This window comes from Trichoplax adhaerens, genomic scaffold (assembly GCF_000150275.1).
Source record: "Trichoplax adhaerens TRIADscaffold_15 genomic scaffold, whole genome shotgun sequence".
NCBI classification, from domain to species: Eukaryota; Metazoa; Placozoa; class Uniplacotomia; order Trichoplacea; family Trichoplacidae; genus Trichoplax; species Trichoplax adhaerens.
Window position 1 is genome coordinate 1,166,766 of NW_002060957.1, and position 18,320 is coordinate 1,185,085.

General features: G+C 34.5%; 2 protein-coding genes across 2 annotated transcripts; one reads left to right on the plus strand and one right to left on the minus strand.

The window, feature by feature from the left end:
* Positions 1-2,690: 2,690 nt before the first annotated feature.
* TRIADDRAFT_60456 (uncharacterized protein) lies at positions 2,691-3,704 on the minus strand (the record flags this gene model as incomplete). The annotated part of the gene is made up of 1 exon (XM_002116455.1): positions 2,691-3,704. The coding sequence occupies one exon, from the start codon at positions 3,702-3,704 to the stop codon at positions 2,691-2,693; it is 1,014 nt and encodes a 337-aa protein (XP_002116491.1).
* A 4,477-nt stretch (positions 3,705-8,181) lies between these two features.
* Positions 8,182-12,321, plus strand: TRIADDRAFT_30808 (uncharacterized protein; the record flags this gene model as incomplete). The annotated part of the gene is made up of 15 exons (XM_002116355.1): positions 8,182-8,279; positions 9,047-9,117; positions 9,391-9,445; positions 9,545-9,611; positions 9,716-9,776; positions 9,960-10,066; positions 10,272-10,328; positions 10,442-10,519; positions 10,751-10,848; positions 11,007-11,088; positions 11,295-11,353; positions 11,454-11,550; positions 11,796-11,867; positions 11,960-12,010; positions 12,214-12,321. 15 exons carry the CDS (start codon positions 8,182-8,184, stop codon positions 12,319-12,321), a joined length of 1,161 nt encoding a protein of 386 aa, XP_002116391.1.
* Between the last annotated feature and the right edge of the window lie 5,999 nt (positions 12,322-18,320).

Sequence of the window (18,320 nt, forward strand, 5' to 3'; positions counted from 1 at the left end):
AGTCTTTTTCGTATGTGTTATGTAACAGTTACTGTATATCGTTATGTTATATACGAATTATATAGCATATATAACATAATACATATACGTATACAGTACAGTATTCGAGCATGCAGTATTTATCAGAAGCACATGATAGATAGCCATGACCTTTCCAGGGATTTTTTCGAAGTCCATGACCTTTCATATGTCTGACGTGACTACACCAATGCTTTTGTAGCCATTAAAATAAATTAATTAATTATGAATCGAAAGACTGTGACAGACGGACCTATAGCAAATATTTTAAAATTAATTAATTTATACTGTAGTAGGCCCACGCTCTTTATAATTCGCGTGCTCGATTCAGTCTGTATGTACTCTTACTTCTACTTCACTAGCAGCCATGGTAGAATGCACGCTCGTTATACTTCTCGTACTGTGTGACTTGTACCTGTAGTGTATTATAATTAGATATAACATACATAATATAACACAGTACTTAGTGACAGTACTAGTAAGTCTAAGGATATTCTCTGCCTCTATCTAAAGCAATACTCGTCCTATGAGAATTAGTTATCACTTTGCTTGAAAAATAAAATACTGCTGATTTGAAAGAGAATATAGGATCATTGCTCCCCGAGATGTTAACATTTTCCCGTTACTATTCCCTTCTGTCAGACAGATTACTTATTATTATTTTTTAGTACCTGCTAAATTACAGTAAAGAACTAAAATTACATGAAATGGCCTTAAATACACAAGTTTGGTTCTATTTCCAGTAGATATACTATCAATTAGATTAAAATAAAAGTTGCAATAGAACACGACTCGATGTACCACTGTAATTCGACAAGTAATGAATCAAGATAGGCATATAAGAGTACTTGTTGGCAAGCTTGCCAATATCGCTGTATAAACACGATTAATCAATACAAACCTACATTACATATACATCTAAGAGCGAAATAGGCCAAATGAGATTTATGACAGTGTTGTAATATGCATACGTGATCTACGATAGGTATTATTACAGATAATGATATCTTGTTTTTAATTGATATTATTAGATAATTAATACTAAGGAAATAATTCATAGAACAATAATTTTGGAAGTAGATGACTAATAGCGCACGAAAATTGTAATCAATCAATCCTATTTTGAAGTTGCTACAGTCTATTACTAGTCGATAAAATTAGCAAACACTCCTATGAATAGCTAATGCAAACTAGAAAACAGGCTTTTATTTCCGACATGATGCTCATCTTCAATTGTAATTTCAGTAATGATAATATAAAATTCTTTATACGTAGAATCTACACTAAAAAGTGAGTTTACTCTGATACATAGAAAGGAAAAAGTACAATTATACAGTAGACTACACGGGTATTACGAGTGATCGATCTACCAGTACGTTATTTTAAAATCTTATATAGTATGTAAGATTGCTATATAATTGAACGGTTGTAAATAAAGCTGTTTATCATGCATGAACCTACTCGTACGAAAAGCTCGATAATAATTCTAGAGTTTATTAAATAATACATAAAGTAGGTATGATTAAGTAGGTTTAATTTTGGATGCTAGGCCATTTATTAGGAGTTAAAATTATTAAGTAATATCCATCCGAGAATGAAAATTACAAGCAACTAAATCAATATAAATATGATTTATCCAAAATGGATAATTTTAATGGTGGTCATATTCGCCAGCCGGGCAATACCGATCAATAGCTGTACAAATAGACAAATAAACAACTTCCAACGGTTTACAAGAGATGCACTTCCATTGGAATTGTTGTAGTTTTTAAATTAAATAAGGTACACTTGATTTCTCAACATCTACATATTCTTACAGAAGCTAAAAATAGTGCTTGTTCATGTATACGAGGTATATCGTACCGCAAAGCCGACCCAACAAGGCAGGCATCAGTATATGTTATGTGAAGCAAGGAAGGTTCTAAATTGAGTACAGTACCAGCTACCGTAGTAGCTATATCATAGATTAAAATACAGATCATTAATTAGCTTACTTTTAATAATTAATTATTTAAGGTATAAACTGATTCCAGGATTGATAAGGATTTATTTGTCAGCAAATACTCGGTATTCCCTATTACATCGACTGATTGTATAACTCTGATTAATATTGAATTTAATGCTCAAAGGATGTCGTATCTTCACGCCAGTAAGACTTTTATTATAATTATTGCAAAAGTCGTAATACAGTATAGAGTATACAACTCTTAATAACTTCCAGTAGTCGCGATAATAAAACGGCTAATTTAATACTTTGGCTTCATATTCATCTTTCTTTAAACAAACGATCGAGTATCAAGTACATAGGTAGGCATAATACTAGAACAAGTAGTATCTAAACTTAATTTTTTCAAGATAATGAGCATGAATATCCAATTAAGGCAGTATTTATTATAACTAACCAATAAGAACTGATGGAAAATTTTCATTAGTCGATGTCATCTATTCTAGATGATTCGGAGTCAATGGTATCCTTTCACTTTGTAGAAACGGCAAGGATATGGTCCTAAGGCAAGAAATACACTTTATCTGACCAATTTTTGGATCAAACTATTTTCCAAACTCACTATCTATTTATTACTTTTTCGGATAAATCGCTAAAATAGAGAATCTCTAATATCTAGTGTAACAATCGAATGGATTAAAAACGGACAGGCTTAACCTCTACGAAATTAATCCGATTTGAAATTAGAATTCGTCAACACAATACGGTAGCGAGCTAAATTTTGATCGATACGTTCGAATGCAGTGTGACAATGATCCACATCCATAGGATAGATCTCTAATTGCGGCGAGATGTTATGCATGCCTGCAAAATTTAGCATCTTCTGCATCATTATTGGTGAACCAACAAGAGAACCAACAATGCTTCTTTCCGATCCGATTAATAATCCACCGTTCACTTGAAGGGGCTTACTTGCAATACCAACCACGACAAATTTACCTCGAGGTGCTAACAAATTAATATAACTTTCGTAATCGAGGTTTGCACTAACGGTGTTGATGATCATGTCTAAAGGCTTTAATGACTTCAGCTGATCTGCGTCTTTCGTGACAACGAACTCGTCAGCGCCGAATGCACGAGCTTCCTTTTCCTTGTTAGAACTAGTTGATAAAGCGACAACTCGACAACCCCAAGCTTTTGCAAATTTAATACCGAGATGGCCAAGACCACCGACACCTAGAATGCCAACGCGGCTTCCAGGTTGAACATTATGATTAGCAAGAGGAGCATATACTGTAATTCCGGCACAAAGTAAAGGAGCTGCATCGGCGGATGACATTGTTTCGGGTATATCGTAAAGGAAACGAGAATCCCAAACGACGTAGTCAGCAAATCCACCAGTTACAGCGTTCCTAAAATTAGTCTTCTTGAGGCAAATATTTTGTTTACCATCATTGCAAACATTGCAATTTTGGCAAGAACCTAATTGCCAACCTCCACCAACACGTTGGCCTACCTTGAGTTTTTCCACACTACTTCCGATTGCTACAATTTTACCAATAAATTCATGACCAGGAGCTTTTCCTGCAGGGCAGTAAAAGTCAGTATGGCAAACACTACAGCATTCTATATTCATCAAGACATCAAGAGGCTGTAATTGTGGAACATCAATTTGACTCTTGCGAAAAGTTTGCTTTGATGCATCATCAATAACATAAGCCTCGATTTGTTTGGGAATCATACTGAACTTTAGAAATAATAGAATTAGTTACGTTCACTTATTTAATTAATTATATATTTTCTTTGCTATTCAGTGTTAAAAATTGATCGACGTTTCTCGTTTTTTGCTAAGCCACGATTAGCCTTTTCTACTTCGCACTTACTGTATATGTTATATGAGAGTTATATAGTATGAGTATGTTTATCATCTGCATATGACATAGCCATAACCTTTGCACTCATGGAAATTGTGGATAAGTGATACAGTTATATAGTAAAAAGCATAAGTACTGTATACTTGACTACATGTACATAGTACATTATACACTAGTCAGGCAGAGACTTGCAAGAGAATAATTATGGAGTGGGAGTCACCACTGTCCGGTGTAACAAATATGGAGGCTATTATTATATGTCCTGTAGAGAATAATATTCTAAGAATTTGCTTGTAGACTACTGGGTAATACGTGCAATATTTGCATAACGCGAAGTATAACTAGTGTGGAATCTACTAGTATTGTATAGCAGGTAATTAATTAATTATTTATTACTAGTAATCCCGCGTTAGTTATACTTTGTGTACTATATATAGCTTATAGGAATGTTTACTTATACTTTATATCAGATATCAAAATAATTAAATTGAAGGACTGAGACGGACAGACCTATATACAGTAACCCATGTTATATTATACGTACCGTACTAGGAGGCTATCTATACTTTTAAAAATGCAACGGAGTACTTGCGCTCCATTTTTCAAAAGGGATCTTATTTTATGTATTCTGCCAAACTTATTAAATGATACGAACTTAGTAATAATACTATTTTGTTTATATCCTAGTAGAAAGATACAAAATTTTAGCTTACTTTTCTTCTATTTTTTCGATTCGTATAACTAAGAATGGAGGTCGTGATAAACTATATCCACTACACAAAATAGTAAAATATCACAATAAACTAAGAATTTATAGTATTTTCATACGTTCGCCTTTCCCTGACTGCCGTTCTTTAAACCTTAAAGTAAAGATAAAATTGCACCGTACTGGAAAATAAAGATCAGGAAGAATATTTTCAGTTGTTCAAATTTTGCAATCTAGTCATGAAGCAAGATCCAAAGTAATCAATGTGGCTTATAGACAAAATCAAATAAGTTATTAAGTTCTTTTCTATGTAAGATTAACGATGATTGCGCTACTTTGAGAGTGCTGATAATATCAAGCAGAAATCAAATTTCTTTGCCTCATGAAATTTAAAAATTGTTTATTTATCATTTCTACTTTTAGATAACTTACATGTTATTACAAAACTGAATTATCTATTGATACTAGTTAAATTATAGCAATAAAATAAAATTACCGCAAGATTGATTATATGCGGACCCTGCTAAGTATAATAGATATACTATTGTCCGAAGAATAAGAAATTGACTATAGATATGATGATCTTATTTCCAGACATGTTACGAGACAGCAAGTGTATTATTAACAAGTTATCCAACAGTTGAACTTGACTATCGTTCTGATCAAGTATAAAAGTTAAAGATAAATAGTCACTCGCGCTAACATCTGAACCACAATTACGTCTTGCTTGTTGGAAAAGAACAGCCAAACACTGGACGCATCGAATAGATTCAATAACTTTGTTGCTCAAAATCTGTCTTATTTCATTTTCACCTTCATCGTAACATTGATATGACTTGAAATTAACAATTTTATAACCAGGCCTAACGAATGGCATAAAATCGGCACTCTTGCCTAAGCATTGCCCTGTAAGAGCTTTGATGATGGAGGATTTACCAGAATATTCTGGTCCAGTAAATATGATTTGTACAAAATCGTTCTTGTACGCGGCTAACGTTACCGCTTCATTATAAGCAGTAAAATATGGTTTATCCAATAAATCTAGATGAGAGTTAAAAATATGACAGTTAGAGGTATTATTAGCCCGTGCAAAATTGGTAGAGTGCTTTCTAGATTTAAGTTTTCCAGATGATATTGAATCAGGAATGAAGTAATGTTCTTAATATCATCCTTGAATTATTCTATTTTAAAGACGATGTCGAATAGAAAAGGAGTTAAACAAGCAAGTCATCAAACAGTACGCTACTGTACTCTGCTACATCATAGGTTATGCTAAAGAAATATTAGCAGATATCTATCATGAGTTCTGCAGTGGACATGGTCCTATAAATCAGTTTAATTTATCCATTTTCGCTTACCAATATCATCGTCAGAATTTGTTGTCATACCCTCCATCTCTTAGAATTTCACTACACTTTGCAAACAGCGATGATAATTCTGAAATCATTGCAAATCTCAGTAGCATCCAAATCAAGTCGACGGCAAGATCAGGTGATATCGTGCTCGAATGGCGAAGGAATTTCACGTCCATTTGCAACCTCGAACATCGTTACCATGATGCAGCGATGAACTAGGTCAGATTGTCGGAGTCTAAAGCGAAGCTGGTATTGATTTCCGAGTTTTCAATAATTGCAGTTATTATTAGATAAAAATCGACATGTTATCAAGTTGAAGTCGCTGCCCTTCCATGTCATCGAGGAGTGGCGTTCTGCAGAAGTCAGAAGTATGATTGCCATAGTAAAGAGCAAGGGCGCCGCTGGCGATGCATTTCACTGGTGTAATAATCTTAGTACTGCTTGATCGCGATAGGGCACTCATCAGATTTCGCTAACCATGTCTTAGTACAGAAGCGGTAGTCTGCTTAGGCTTACGACGATGTCGTCTACCGGCCAGCCCACCTTGCAATAATCTTCTCCTGATAGTCCTAGCACTTAGCTGCTTTCCCCATTCGTCCTCTACTTTCCTCTTGAGCTGACCACTTGTCAAGCACCGGTCGTTCTCCGCCATTTTGATCAAGGCGCGGTCTTCCTTGGACGTAGTCAGCTTTTTGCAGCCGTTTCTTGGTCTATCATACAGGCTGCCAGTTTCATCGAATCTGCGTAGTGTCCTACAAACGGTGCTTTTATTACAACCGACCCGCACACCAATCTCTTCCATGGTGAGTCCTTCGTTGCGCAGTATAACCATTTCATAGCGCAACATATCCTTGGTGATTTCACCTCGGCCACCATTATTGTTGCTAGTCTTTCTAAATTGACTGTCTTCTTTACCATTATGGAATCGACTACTTCTATATCGACCACGACTACTACTACTAGTCGGCTTACTCCTATGACTAAGGCGACTGCTCTGACGATTATGATTACTCGCCATTTTAGCGATGCTACAGTAATAGTAAAGAAGAATGAACCTGCAATAGGAAAGGTAGATAGTCTGATACTATACAGCCTGAAATATCAACATTCAGCAGATCGATCAGTACAGCAATAGTAAAGGTCTTGAAGTACAATATTATGCTTTGGCAGTCTTTCAGGCTTGACTTGGTTCAGTTATAAATATCAAAAAGGCAAAAGAAAAAGCTTGAGAAAAACTTGCAGAAGGAAATCAAACCATGTTTCAGCTCTCTGAGTTCTACAGTATCAACATTCAGTAGATCGATCAGTACAGCAATAGTAAAGGTCTTGAAGTACAATATTATGCTTTGGCAGTCTTTCAGGCTTGACTTGGTTCAGTTATAATGATCAAAAAGGCTTGAGAAAAACTTGCTGAAGCAAATCAAACCATGTTTCAGCTCTCTGAGTTCTATAGTATCAAAATTCAGTAGATCGATCAGTACAGCAATAGCAAAGGTCTTGAAGTACAATACTATACTTTGGCAGTCTTTCAGGCTTGACTTGGTTCAGTTATAATGATCAAAAAGGCTTGAGAAAAACTTGCTGAAGCAAATCCAGCCATCTTGCAGCCCTCGAAGTTCTACAGTACAGTCTGAGGTGCTGTACAATGTAAACACTGTATAGATGTACTGTACTGCAGAGGCACCCAAGCAGAAAGAGGAGGTGTGCAAATAAGATGGCATGACCGACGAGTGCATTGTACCGCGATATCAAGACTTGATACGCTATGTGTTTTACACATTTTGTGAAAGGTTGACTATAGACTAGCATGACCGAAAACACGAGTGCTGTTGCGGTCTGATGTTAGACGAGGTTGGTGGGGATGATCATCAGCTCAAAGCATCGCCATATTTTTCTGACCTATGATCGTGGAATAATTCGTTGAGCGTGTAAGAATGAACTCTATAATACAGATCGTATAGTGCGATAGACTCAAGTTCTTGAAATCAGCCTGTTGAAGAACATGGGGCATGCACAAATGGCTTCCATGGCAGCGATCAACATGGCTAAAGTGGGTAGAGTTTTGTCCGACGGTCGCCATAGAGTCATGCTCATCTTGGACCAGGGATGGTCTCATCCAGTGCGCCTGCGTCAATGTCCTTACCGAACTTCAGCAAGTTGCTTCTCCAAGAGGAAGAAGGCGGTAGTAAAATCTTTCCTATTTCCCATCATCACTCGTTGATAGTTGCCAATTGACCTTGAATTTACTTGATTATTTGACTATAACATCATCAACTTGTCGTTATGCCACCTAAGAAAAAGGAAGCTGAAAAACCATCGCCTTTACTAGGAAGATTTGGTACTTCACTCAAGTGTGGCATCGTTGGGTTGCCTAATGTTGGGTGAGTAGAGCCATGACGACGACAAGGATAGATTTTTAAGACCAATTTTGCAGGATAGATGACGAAGATCAATCTTGCCGGTCAAGACGACTGCAGAAGAAGTGAGATCGTCTTCTATTATCAATACAACCTATTCTTATGAGCCAACCAAATCGACTAGACTTTACCTAACGTACTGTAGATTACTTGCTAAATCATAACTCATGGCGTCGTCAAAGTGACACAAGAATATGGCATCGACACCTTCACTAACTCTCGTCGCAGTCAACAGTGTTGCATAGTGCATGCATGTATGTATAGTCTAATCAATTCCAATACATATTGTTGCAAGGACTGTAACTAAAACTGCCTTGATCATCGTATCCTATAGATTATGTAGGTATGCTAGATTGGGCAATATCATAACATCATAGCATTTGAATACGTAATAACTGCCTCCGAAGAATGATGCTCTTTATTCCACATTCATTTTCATCGACACCATGATGTGATCTAGGCATTGTCATCACTTAACTCATCAATCTTGCAAGCGATCATATCATAGCCAGTGTTTCCTTCTACTGTATTGTAGTTGCAACAAGTTACTAGAATCCATTTTGAATTAGTTGATATCGTCGTTATATCTTGGTTGGCCAACGTATAAGATAGTATATATTGGCTAAAAGGGAAGTAAAGGATTAGCACACATCTCCTCACTAGACGGTATATCCAGTGTTTGATAAATGAATCAATCGTCATTGAGTTACGAAATGATTGTATCTTTTTAGGAAATCCACCTTCTTCAATGTATTAACAAAAAGCTCTGCAGCTGCTGAAAACTTTCCCTTCTGTACCATCGGTAATGAACGATTGGATAAATGACTGTTACCGTAATAGAATCTGATTTAAAATAGCCATTCCTCGCTAGCCTTGTAAAATGAAATGCTATCATTACTAAACTATTGTTACCTACTTAACTTTTATAGATCCTAATGAAAATAAGTATCCAATGAAAATTGCAAATTGCAATTGACAGTTGTTTTACAAACATCAATTGATCAACTTAACTTCCTATGTATTAAGCTCTGTACTAACATACATGCATCAATTTTTTCCTACCTTATACGTCGAGTACCTGTACCTGATGAACGATATGATTTTCTTGTGGATTCTTTCAAACCAGCAAGGTACCAATATTGATCTTTAGCAAGAAATGTGATAGTAATTTGCTTTTACTCGATACAATGTCATCAGTTGATGTAGTACATTATTCCACTATCATGTAGTAAGGTACCAGCGTATTTACATGTTACTGACATTGCTGGCTTAGTAGAAGGTGCTCATGAAGGCAAGGTAAGTTCTCAATATATTGGCTGCTCTAAATATCGAACGGATTAGATCTATTCTTGTATTCTCAACTTCATGGCCATCTCATCTCTACTTTAACTACCTCAAAGGGTCTCGGGAACGCTTTTTTATCACATATTAAAGCCTGTGATGCGATATTTCATGTCGTTCGTAAGTAACTAACATTAAACTGATATACTTCATGTTAGGGTACAAAATTCAGTGTCACACACACACAAAGTAACTCGACGAACACGCCAATGAAATCATACTATCTAGTTTCGTTTATACAATGTCTTTGGCAGATTTCCATTGATATAAAAGCAAAATGACTTTCTGCATCATACGTTTCAGGTGCATTTGATGATGACGATGTAACACATGTAGAAGGTGTAGTTAACCCTGTGCGCGACCTTGAGGTTATCCATGAAGAATTGCGATTAAAGGTAATGGGCGATGCTGTACGATCTTCTTAACATAAAACAGTTTGATGCTCATCAGATAATTTCATAATCTTTGTCCTATACTATTAAAGGACCAAGAATACCTTTACAGTAAAACGGTAAGCTTATCAAAGTATTATACAAGATACATTGAGCGTTCATTTTAATAACTCCATTAATCTCAATTTACCCTACTGATTAAAACTAATTATTGAACCTATAGAGTGCATTGGAAAAAACTGTTGTAAGGGGAAATGATAAGAAAGGAAGACCAGAATATGTAAGATTTGGGATAATTGTATTTTCATAATACTCTTGATAAAAAATGCCACCTTTATTGACAATATTTTTTTAGTGTTGCTTCTAACTATCTATTTTTGACTGCCTCAATAGGATGCTTTAATGAAAATACAAGATGTTGTAGTAGATCAAAAGAAAGAGGTTCGATTCTGTGAATGGGGCACAAATGAGGTAGGCTTCCATTCTAAGGGCATCTACGATATATCACTTGATAGCAGCCCTCGAAATAATATTGTTTATTGTGCTTGCAATTATATCATTACTGCCTTTTAGGCAGTGTAGTAGCATAAGAATGGTAGAAACAAGTAGTTAAATTTTGCTGTCTTACATAAATACTTTTCAATAAATAAATCAAAACATAAATTATTGATCTACTTTTTACTTGTACACGTATATTCACAGATTGAAGTCCTTAATAGACACTTGTTGCTAACTGCAAAGCCAGTTATTTATTTGGTCAATCTCTCTGAAAGAGATTACTTGAGGAAAAAAAATAAATGGTATGGCTTATTAATACTTCCATAGTAGCATATCAAATCGTATTATACAGTATTATACGTGGTATACCAGCTTCTTTTAGTCCTATTTTTATAACATATTGCTTAGGCTCTGTACATTGTTAGCATAAGTTATTTAAATCCTCGCGCGTTAACAATAGGTTGTTGAAAATTAAAGAATGGATCGTTTCGCGGGAGCCCAATCCGACTATAATTCCGTTTAGCGGTGCCTTTGAAAGCAAGGTACGTATTTAAAAATTATATACATATTTTACTTGCTGATACGTCAATATTACAATTATCAAATCACTGCGGAAGTTTTTTTATTTTCATTGCTAAATACTTCCAGGACATAATTACATAACATTTATGCTCTTCCTATTAAAAATATTTTTAAAATTAAGCCATACTAATAACAATGTACGCTGCTTAAAATTAAATGACAATAGCTGGTAGATTTGGGAGCTACTGAAGCGGAAGAATTTTTGAAAGCAAGTAATGCCCAAAGGTAACTGTCCTTGAGGCACGCTTTTGCTTTTGGCATGAATATAACATAATGGACGCATAATAAAGTAAATTTATAAAGTCCCATGAAAATTGTCTTCTAGTGCATTATCCAAGATTGTTACGACTGGATTCCGTGCGCTAAATCTTGAATATTTTTTTACTGCTGGCAAAGATGAAGTTAGAGCGTGGACTATCATGGTTAGTGTCAATAAATTCATGATACAGTGACTACTGCCGCACCGTGTCTGTTGAATGAGGCAGGCAATTAAATTATTGCGAGTTGTTATGCTGTACTATCATATAAAAGCTAACCTCAGAGTACTTGCATATGTTACTATTTCGGTCGTAAACTAATTTTAGTGCTTTTTTGATACTAGAAATTGTTCATTTAACTTGTTTTAAACTGATTTATGATGCAGTATAACTATTTTATTGTAATTTAGAAAGGTACAAAAGCGCCACAAGCAGCTGGTAAGATCCATACCGATTTCGAGAAGGGATTCATAATGGCAGAGGTAAGCCAAAATTTTGTAAACTTTATTAGAAACTTTCCTTCCTTTATGGCGATTTGATTGATATGCTAATGTAACCTTCAACTTGGTATTAGGTAATGAAGTTCGACGACTACAAAGAACTGGAATCCGAAGCTAATGTTAAGGTATAGTGTTCAATCTGTTAAGCTGGTTGTCAGTTCGTGCATCATTAAATATTATATTCTCAAATAAGAGGGATCGTATTGATTAATAATCAGCTCCTTTGCCAGCTTTTGAAATATACCCTCCATTTAATTATTATAAAAAGTTTTGCAATTTTTTAGAACCATAGAGTATCATATAATGCAAGTTCCTAAATATTTTTTAGGCGGCTGGAAAGTATAGACAGCAAGGCAGAAACTATACCGTGGAAGATGGGGATATCATCTTCTTTAAATTCAATGCAGGCGCCGGTTTAACGTCGAAAAAGAAATGAAAGACCCAAACGCCAATTGCTGGTAGTTAGTCGATTTATTCTACAGAGCTGCAATTTTATTGATTTCTTAATATCGAACAATTTGGTACGAGACCAACAGGTCGAAAAAAGCGTAATTGTTGAAAATTTTTCAGAATGTACTCATCATCCTAACAATCATTTACAGTATATTGTGCTATAAGAAATCGAAATAAAATTTGTTCACCTATGTTACCATATTAATATAAATCTATAGCCTATTCCTATTTGTAATTCGATTACATATAAAGACGACTATTATGCATTATGAACGTCTTCGTATGATATGAGAGATTAGTTTTATCTTGTGAAATTTGGAGTTGAAGAAAGTATTAAGAATTGTACCGCGAGTATATATCAAGATTTACAGTAGATATAATGCTTATGGGATTGTTTGTAGCTGTGAAGGGGGGGGGGGGGGGGTATTAGGCACAAGCAAAATAGTCATCTGATGAGGGAATGTGAGGCAAAGTAATATATGAGAGCGTAAGGTATGGTTGGTAAAATTCTTTTTTTCATCATTTAGTGAGGTTAGATTATGGTCCAAGTAGCTAAAATGGATAACTAGTATAAGTCCCTGCAGTTGTAAAAGAATACATCAACTTTTCGTTTAATCAGCTTATAATATGTCTTTATTCTTCTTTAATCTCACGCGCATTATTTTTGTGCCCATAAGAATAGGGTTGGCGATCTACGCGTACTTCAGAACAGGGTGATATAAAAATATAATAGTAGATTGTATACAATTTAATCTGCATCGATTTTAAGAGTGCTGATTTTAATGTTAAGTAAGAGAAAAATGATTATTCCAACATCTTCAGAATAAATTGTAATGCGAGTGAATAGGATTATGTTCAGGTGGTTACGCGTAACTGGTTCCAATTTCGGCATAACAGTAGCATATGCATAAATTCTTTATGACCTGGCCAGATTTCAGTCGATTGATATCTTTGGCTAGGATTAGCGGACAAATGATCAGGAGTGCAAGAGATTGGAATACACAGTACATCTCGTGCTAATCGAGCTAAAGTAGGAAATCGTTTTTCGTTGTTTTTCCACCACAAAAGAGGATCTGCAGCTACATCTCTGACGACGGTTGCCGTGCAAAATTGACTTACTTCGTCATCTTGGGAACTATTATCGTCTTCTATTTCTGTATTCAGTAATCTGCTAAGCACAGAAGCTGATTGCGTTGATTCTTTTGCTTCATATCTGTATAAATCAGTCAAGAGTTGTCGTATAGCATTGCAATCTAGCGTTGATTCATTATTTGGAAATCTTGGATCGACTAACTTAGCTAATTTAACTACATCATATTCGACGACATTTTTACACTCGCTTAATCTGATAGCCATCATATTAGCAATATATCTAATTTGTTTAGGTATTGAATTTGTTCTCTCATTATTAGTTACTTTCTCACAATGTTGCAATAATAATTTAAACGCACTCGGTATTAAGCTCAAGTTGATGGTATGGGTTTCGCCTTCTACTGTTGCTAAATTGACAGCTTTCTCAAGAAAATTGCATACAGCAGTGAGTAATTCCCATTCATCCTGTGTTAAAGCGTAGTTAATCAAATCTAGCTCTTCTGTGTTACACATGCTATCAAAAATTGGACGTAACTTGATGGCTTGGTTAATCATATTAAATATATCTTGCCAATTGGAATCAAGATCGCAACACTGTGGTAATTGGGTACCTTGATCGTAACTAAATTCAACGACTAATTTTGTAAAACAGTTCTTCCTTGATGCGATATGACTAACGGATAGGATAAAAAAATGAATTTTTTGAATTTGATGTTGGATAATGTGGAATCCTTCTTTTACAGCGGGTTGTATTGCATGGATCAGGCATGGAATATGCCAATCATCATCACCCGATAATTGCTTAATGCTACATTCTTGAAATATTAAATTTTGCAGCAAATGCAATGAATTTCTCATATTTACTTCGGATTCACTGGTTATGGAAACAATTTTCCTTTTAATCCCCCACTGGCATATTTGACGATAAATAATATCGCATAAGACTTGATCGTAAGTGTTTGAGTAAAGAGCAGGAGAATGTGCAACATGAAGTAATAAACGTTTGAGTATCCATTGATCATTAATCCAGTTAGCTGAAATTGTAATTGAACCTTTTGGAACAGAGCGTGAAGAACAATCAATCGATAGAGCAATCTTGGATGTTACTGTACGTATCGATGTTTTGGCTATGCGGCATAAAATGCTAAAATAATCACTAATATAGTTCTGAATTGTGGTTCTATCTGGAGGTACATAGTAAGGTTGCAGTCTGTGTAACATTTCTGTAAATTTTCTATTTTCAACATCACTAAGAGGGATGATACCATGGATCATCCAAGCTCCGATCGATTCTACAATATCATTATTGAACGATTGCTTGGTATGGCTTACATCATATCTCTTGTTTTTGATTTTAATTTCAGTTTTAGTTGATTTTTCGATGGTAGGCAATGGAGTCGACTTGTCCTTAATAGGCGATAGATCAAACTCTTCTTTAATGGATAGCTGAGGTAAATTTCCTTCAGTAGGAGACTGAGTTAACATTTTCTTGATCGGAGATCGAGCTAAATTTTTCGTAATAGGAGATTCAGTTAAACTTTCCTGAACATTGGATTCGGCTTCATTTTGTCGTACTGGTATTTCAAAATCATTTTCTTCCCAAAGATGCTTTTTAACGTGCTTTAAAAGAGTACTTGTTCCAGAGGGATTTCTATACGATGCACTGCAACCAGGGACATGGCAAAAGGCATTGATAACCTTTCCATTGATATCTTCTACAGTGGTAAAATATTGCCATACTATACTTGTGCGACTTCGTTTTCTACTATTTATATGTGAAATATCAGCACTAACTGATAACATTTCATTATTCATCGTAATAATTCCTCAGTTCTTACTTTAATGCAGCAATGAAAAGTCAGAATAGAAGCATTTCAATTAAGTAAGGACTTTAAGTTGGATTACTAATTTCCAGCTTATTCTTGTTGTGATGCAAGTTAGTGCAGAATGATGTCAATAATCTCACTATCAATATTATCAGCTTGATTATACACATGAAAGCTGGTCCAAGTTCATTGATAGAATTTATATGCTAGTTAGAAAATTATTTGGACGTCATGTTATGAAAATACTTCAAAAAGAACTGAATTGTAAGCTATGTTTCCTTAAATGAAAACTTATCAGCAAAATTCATTGCATAGGCACAAAATGATTCTTGCTTTTTATCATCATTCGATTTGATGATTGTAACCGCAATAAACGTGCCTATACTAGATTTATATATTGGTTGAGCACGAAATAATTAACTGGAACCATGCTGGAACTAATACCTGCATTTTATTAGTGATTACTACCATCAAAGCCTCTAGTGATTAGTCTTACTGATTAATAAAATACTCTAAGAATTTGCACGATTGTAGTAGGGAGGATCAAGTAACTACTGTGCAATATGCATGTAAGTATTAATGCAAACTCTAAGCCTAAGAGACAATACTACCATATGTCGACTTTTAATAAAATCTTAAATCATGATCTATACCAATTAATAATTATTAATTAGCTGGTTAGCATAATCGGCCGCAAAGTTGCTGATTACTCTCTATGAAAGCATTCGGTTTGCTTCTAACCTGCTAACATATTTGCTGATTTACCTGGAACCAATTAGCGTAAATAGTAGCAAAATAGTAATGCACCGATAGTTACAGTATAATCATATAATTAACCGATCTTTTTAAGCTTCAATACTTGCGTTATGATTATGCCAGTTTGGACCATGACAGGTAGTTCTGACAGTTTAAGTAGTCTTTAAAACTTTAAATTTAATAGCGACTTCCAGAGCAAGAATACGGCACTTATAGATAGATGCCAGTTAGCTGTGAATTACAAGCATAGTTAATTATATGATTATGATCGGTGCCTTATTCTATCAGTGTACTTATAGAATACGCGTATAGATCATTGACGGCATCAATTTACGTATACAGTAAAAATTGCAGAATGTTCTTGCACAGACATTTTTAGCTTGATTGCAAGCTACATGCTTCAGTATAAAATGATGCGGTAGTGATATTTTATCACCGTACGGAAATGGACCTTATTTGGATTCAGCTCCGAATCTTCAATTTGCATGCTGGTAGGAATCTTAAATGTATAGACCACTTTGTTTATGGCCTATACATTTAGTCCACTTACTCATTCGTAGGTAATTTCGATACTTTATGCCCATCTACGGATAAGATCTTAATCAAATTTGATTTCAAACCCAATCAATTTACTTATTCATGGACAATCCCGATAATCTAAGTTCTCATTTTAGACAAGATCGCAATTAGATCTTTTAACCAGTCTTTTCTGGAAATGTACAATTCAAATAGCTCTAAATTACAGTAAGTGGTGAATAGTGTGGTTCAATATGATAAAATCCTGTTTACAGAACGAAATGAGGATGAGGAAGGGGAACATTAACATACAAATATTTTATGACTACTTGTCTCTAATATCAATTAACTTTAACAATAAATTTAATTCAATGATCTAATCATTCCAAATTCTACGGAATCCGTAGTACACACATCAGAGCAATAGGTATTTGTGAGAGTTGATACAAAAAATTCCGTATGTTATTTATATTGATGATACAGTACAGGTATACATCTGGATTATGAAAATGTGACAGATAATTTGAATGCGATGATTCGTAATTAGGAGAAGCAAAGAAGCTTAAAAACTACCTTCTATGTAATATCGATTGCAGCAAGTTAAAGGCAACATTAGCTGATGAGAAAGTGTACCATTGGAAATTACAAAGCAGCATAAGTAATTATTGATAGAGATATAAGTAGGGATATAATGTAGCATGACAGATACCGCTATTTCGAAGCAATCGCGAAAAAAATCTACAACTTAGCAATTTTAATCTATAAAATTTAATTAGATGCAATAGCTACGATTAATTAATTTTTGTCTTGGTACAGTTTCTGGAACTAAATATTGATTAGTTGAAATTAGTCTCCCCTCATGCTCAATAAATGTCCTTTCTTAAACAGCAATTAATCATACAAATTGGGCTAATGTGATTATAGTCTACTTCTCTATGTATATAATTTCTCTTCTCGTATTGCTTATGTGCCTATTCAATAATCTATCTATTTTTTTGGTAATATATATATGATGGGTAGTTGTAGTGATTGATTGGAAAATTTTGAAAAGAAAATTTCGTCATAATTTCATTCCGCCTAGTAGTTTTGATTGCTTCTATCTTTCGATAATGTCAGCAGATAGAGAAAAAGCTATAGACATTTTATTCATATTTTATCACATCTATTAAAATACGCTCAGCTACTCATTAGGCTTATTACGTTATAAATTGTAGATGCTTTACACAACTATAATATTTTATGTCATTACTTCAGTGTTAGCAATGAAAGTCCTTTAGTCTAATGCAGTTCATTTACCATTAGATTCATAACCTGATAACAGTTGATGCTGCATAAGGTAGCTAGATATATCTGCAGTTTTCGAAAGAAAGAAACTTTAGTTAACAATACATTCAATTTCAATAACAGCAAATTACTTGTCATAAGAAACTTCATCAGTTTGTAATCTGCGTAGGAGTTAATTAAATATATTGCATAGCAGATCACATAAATAATATCAAGGCATCTCATTCATATTATAACAGTATTTTTCCACAATATACAGTACAAACAGATTGTTAAAGCAAATATTATCTAGTTATCTTCATAGTCATAACATAAATATCTTCTGTTTTAATTTTTTCCCTATAGGTGACTAATATCAGTGCAATAAAATTTATTAAATCATTGATAAAATCTTTACGGTGTTCCTGGATATTCTCTGTATTATAGGTTAACATCTGCTGCCTTACTTAAACAAATTAAAGATGCATGCATGCATTGCTAATGGAAAAATTTTGTCAGATATGTTTAA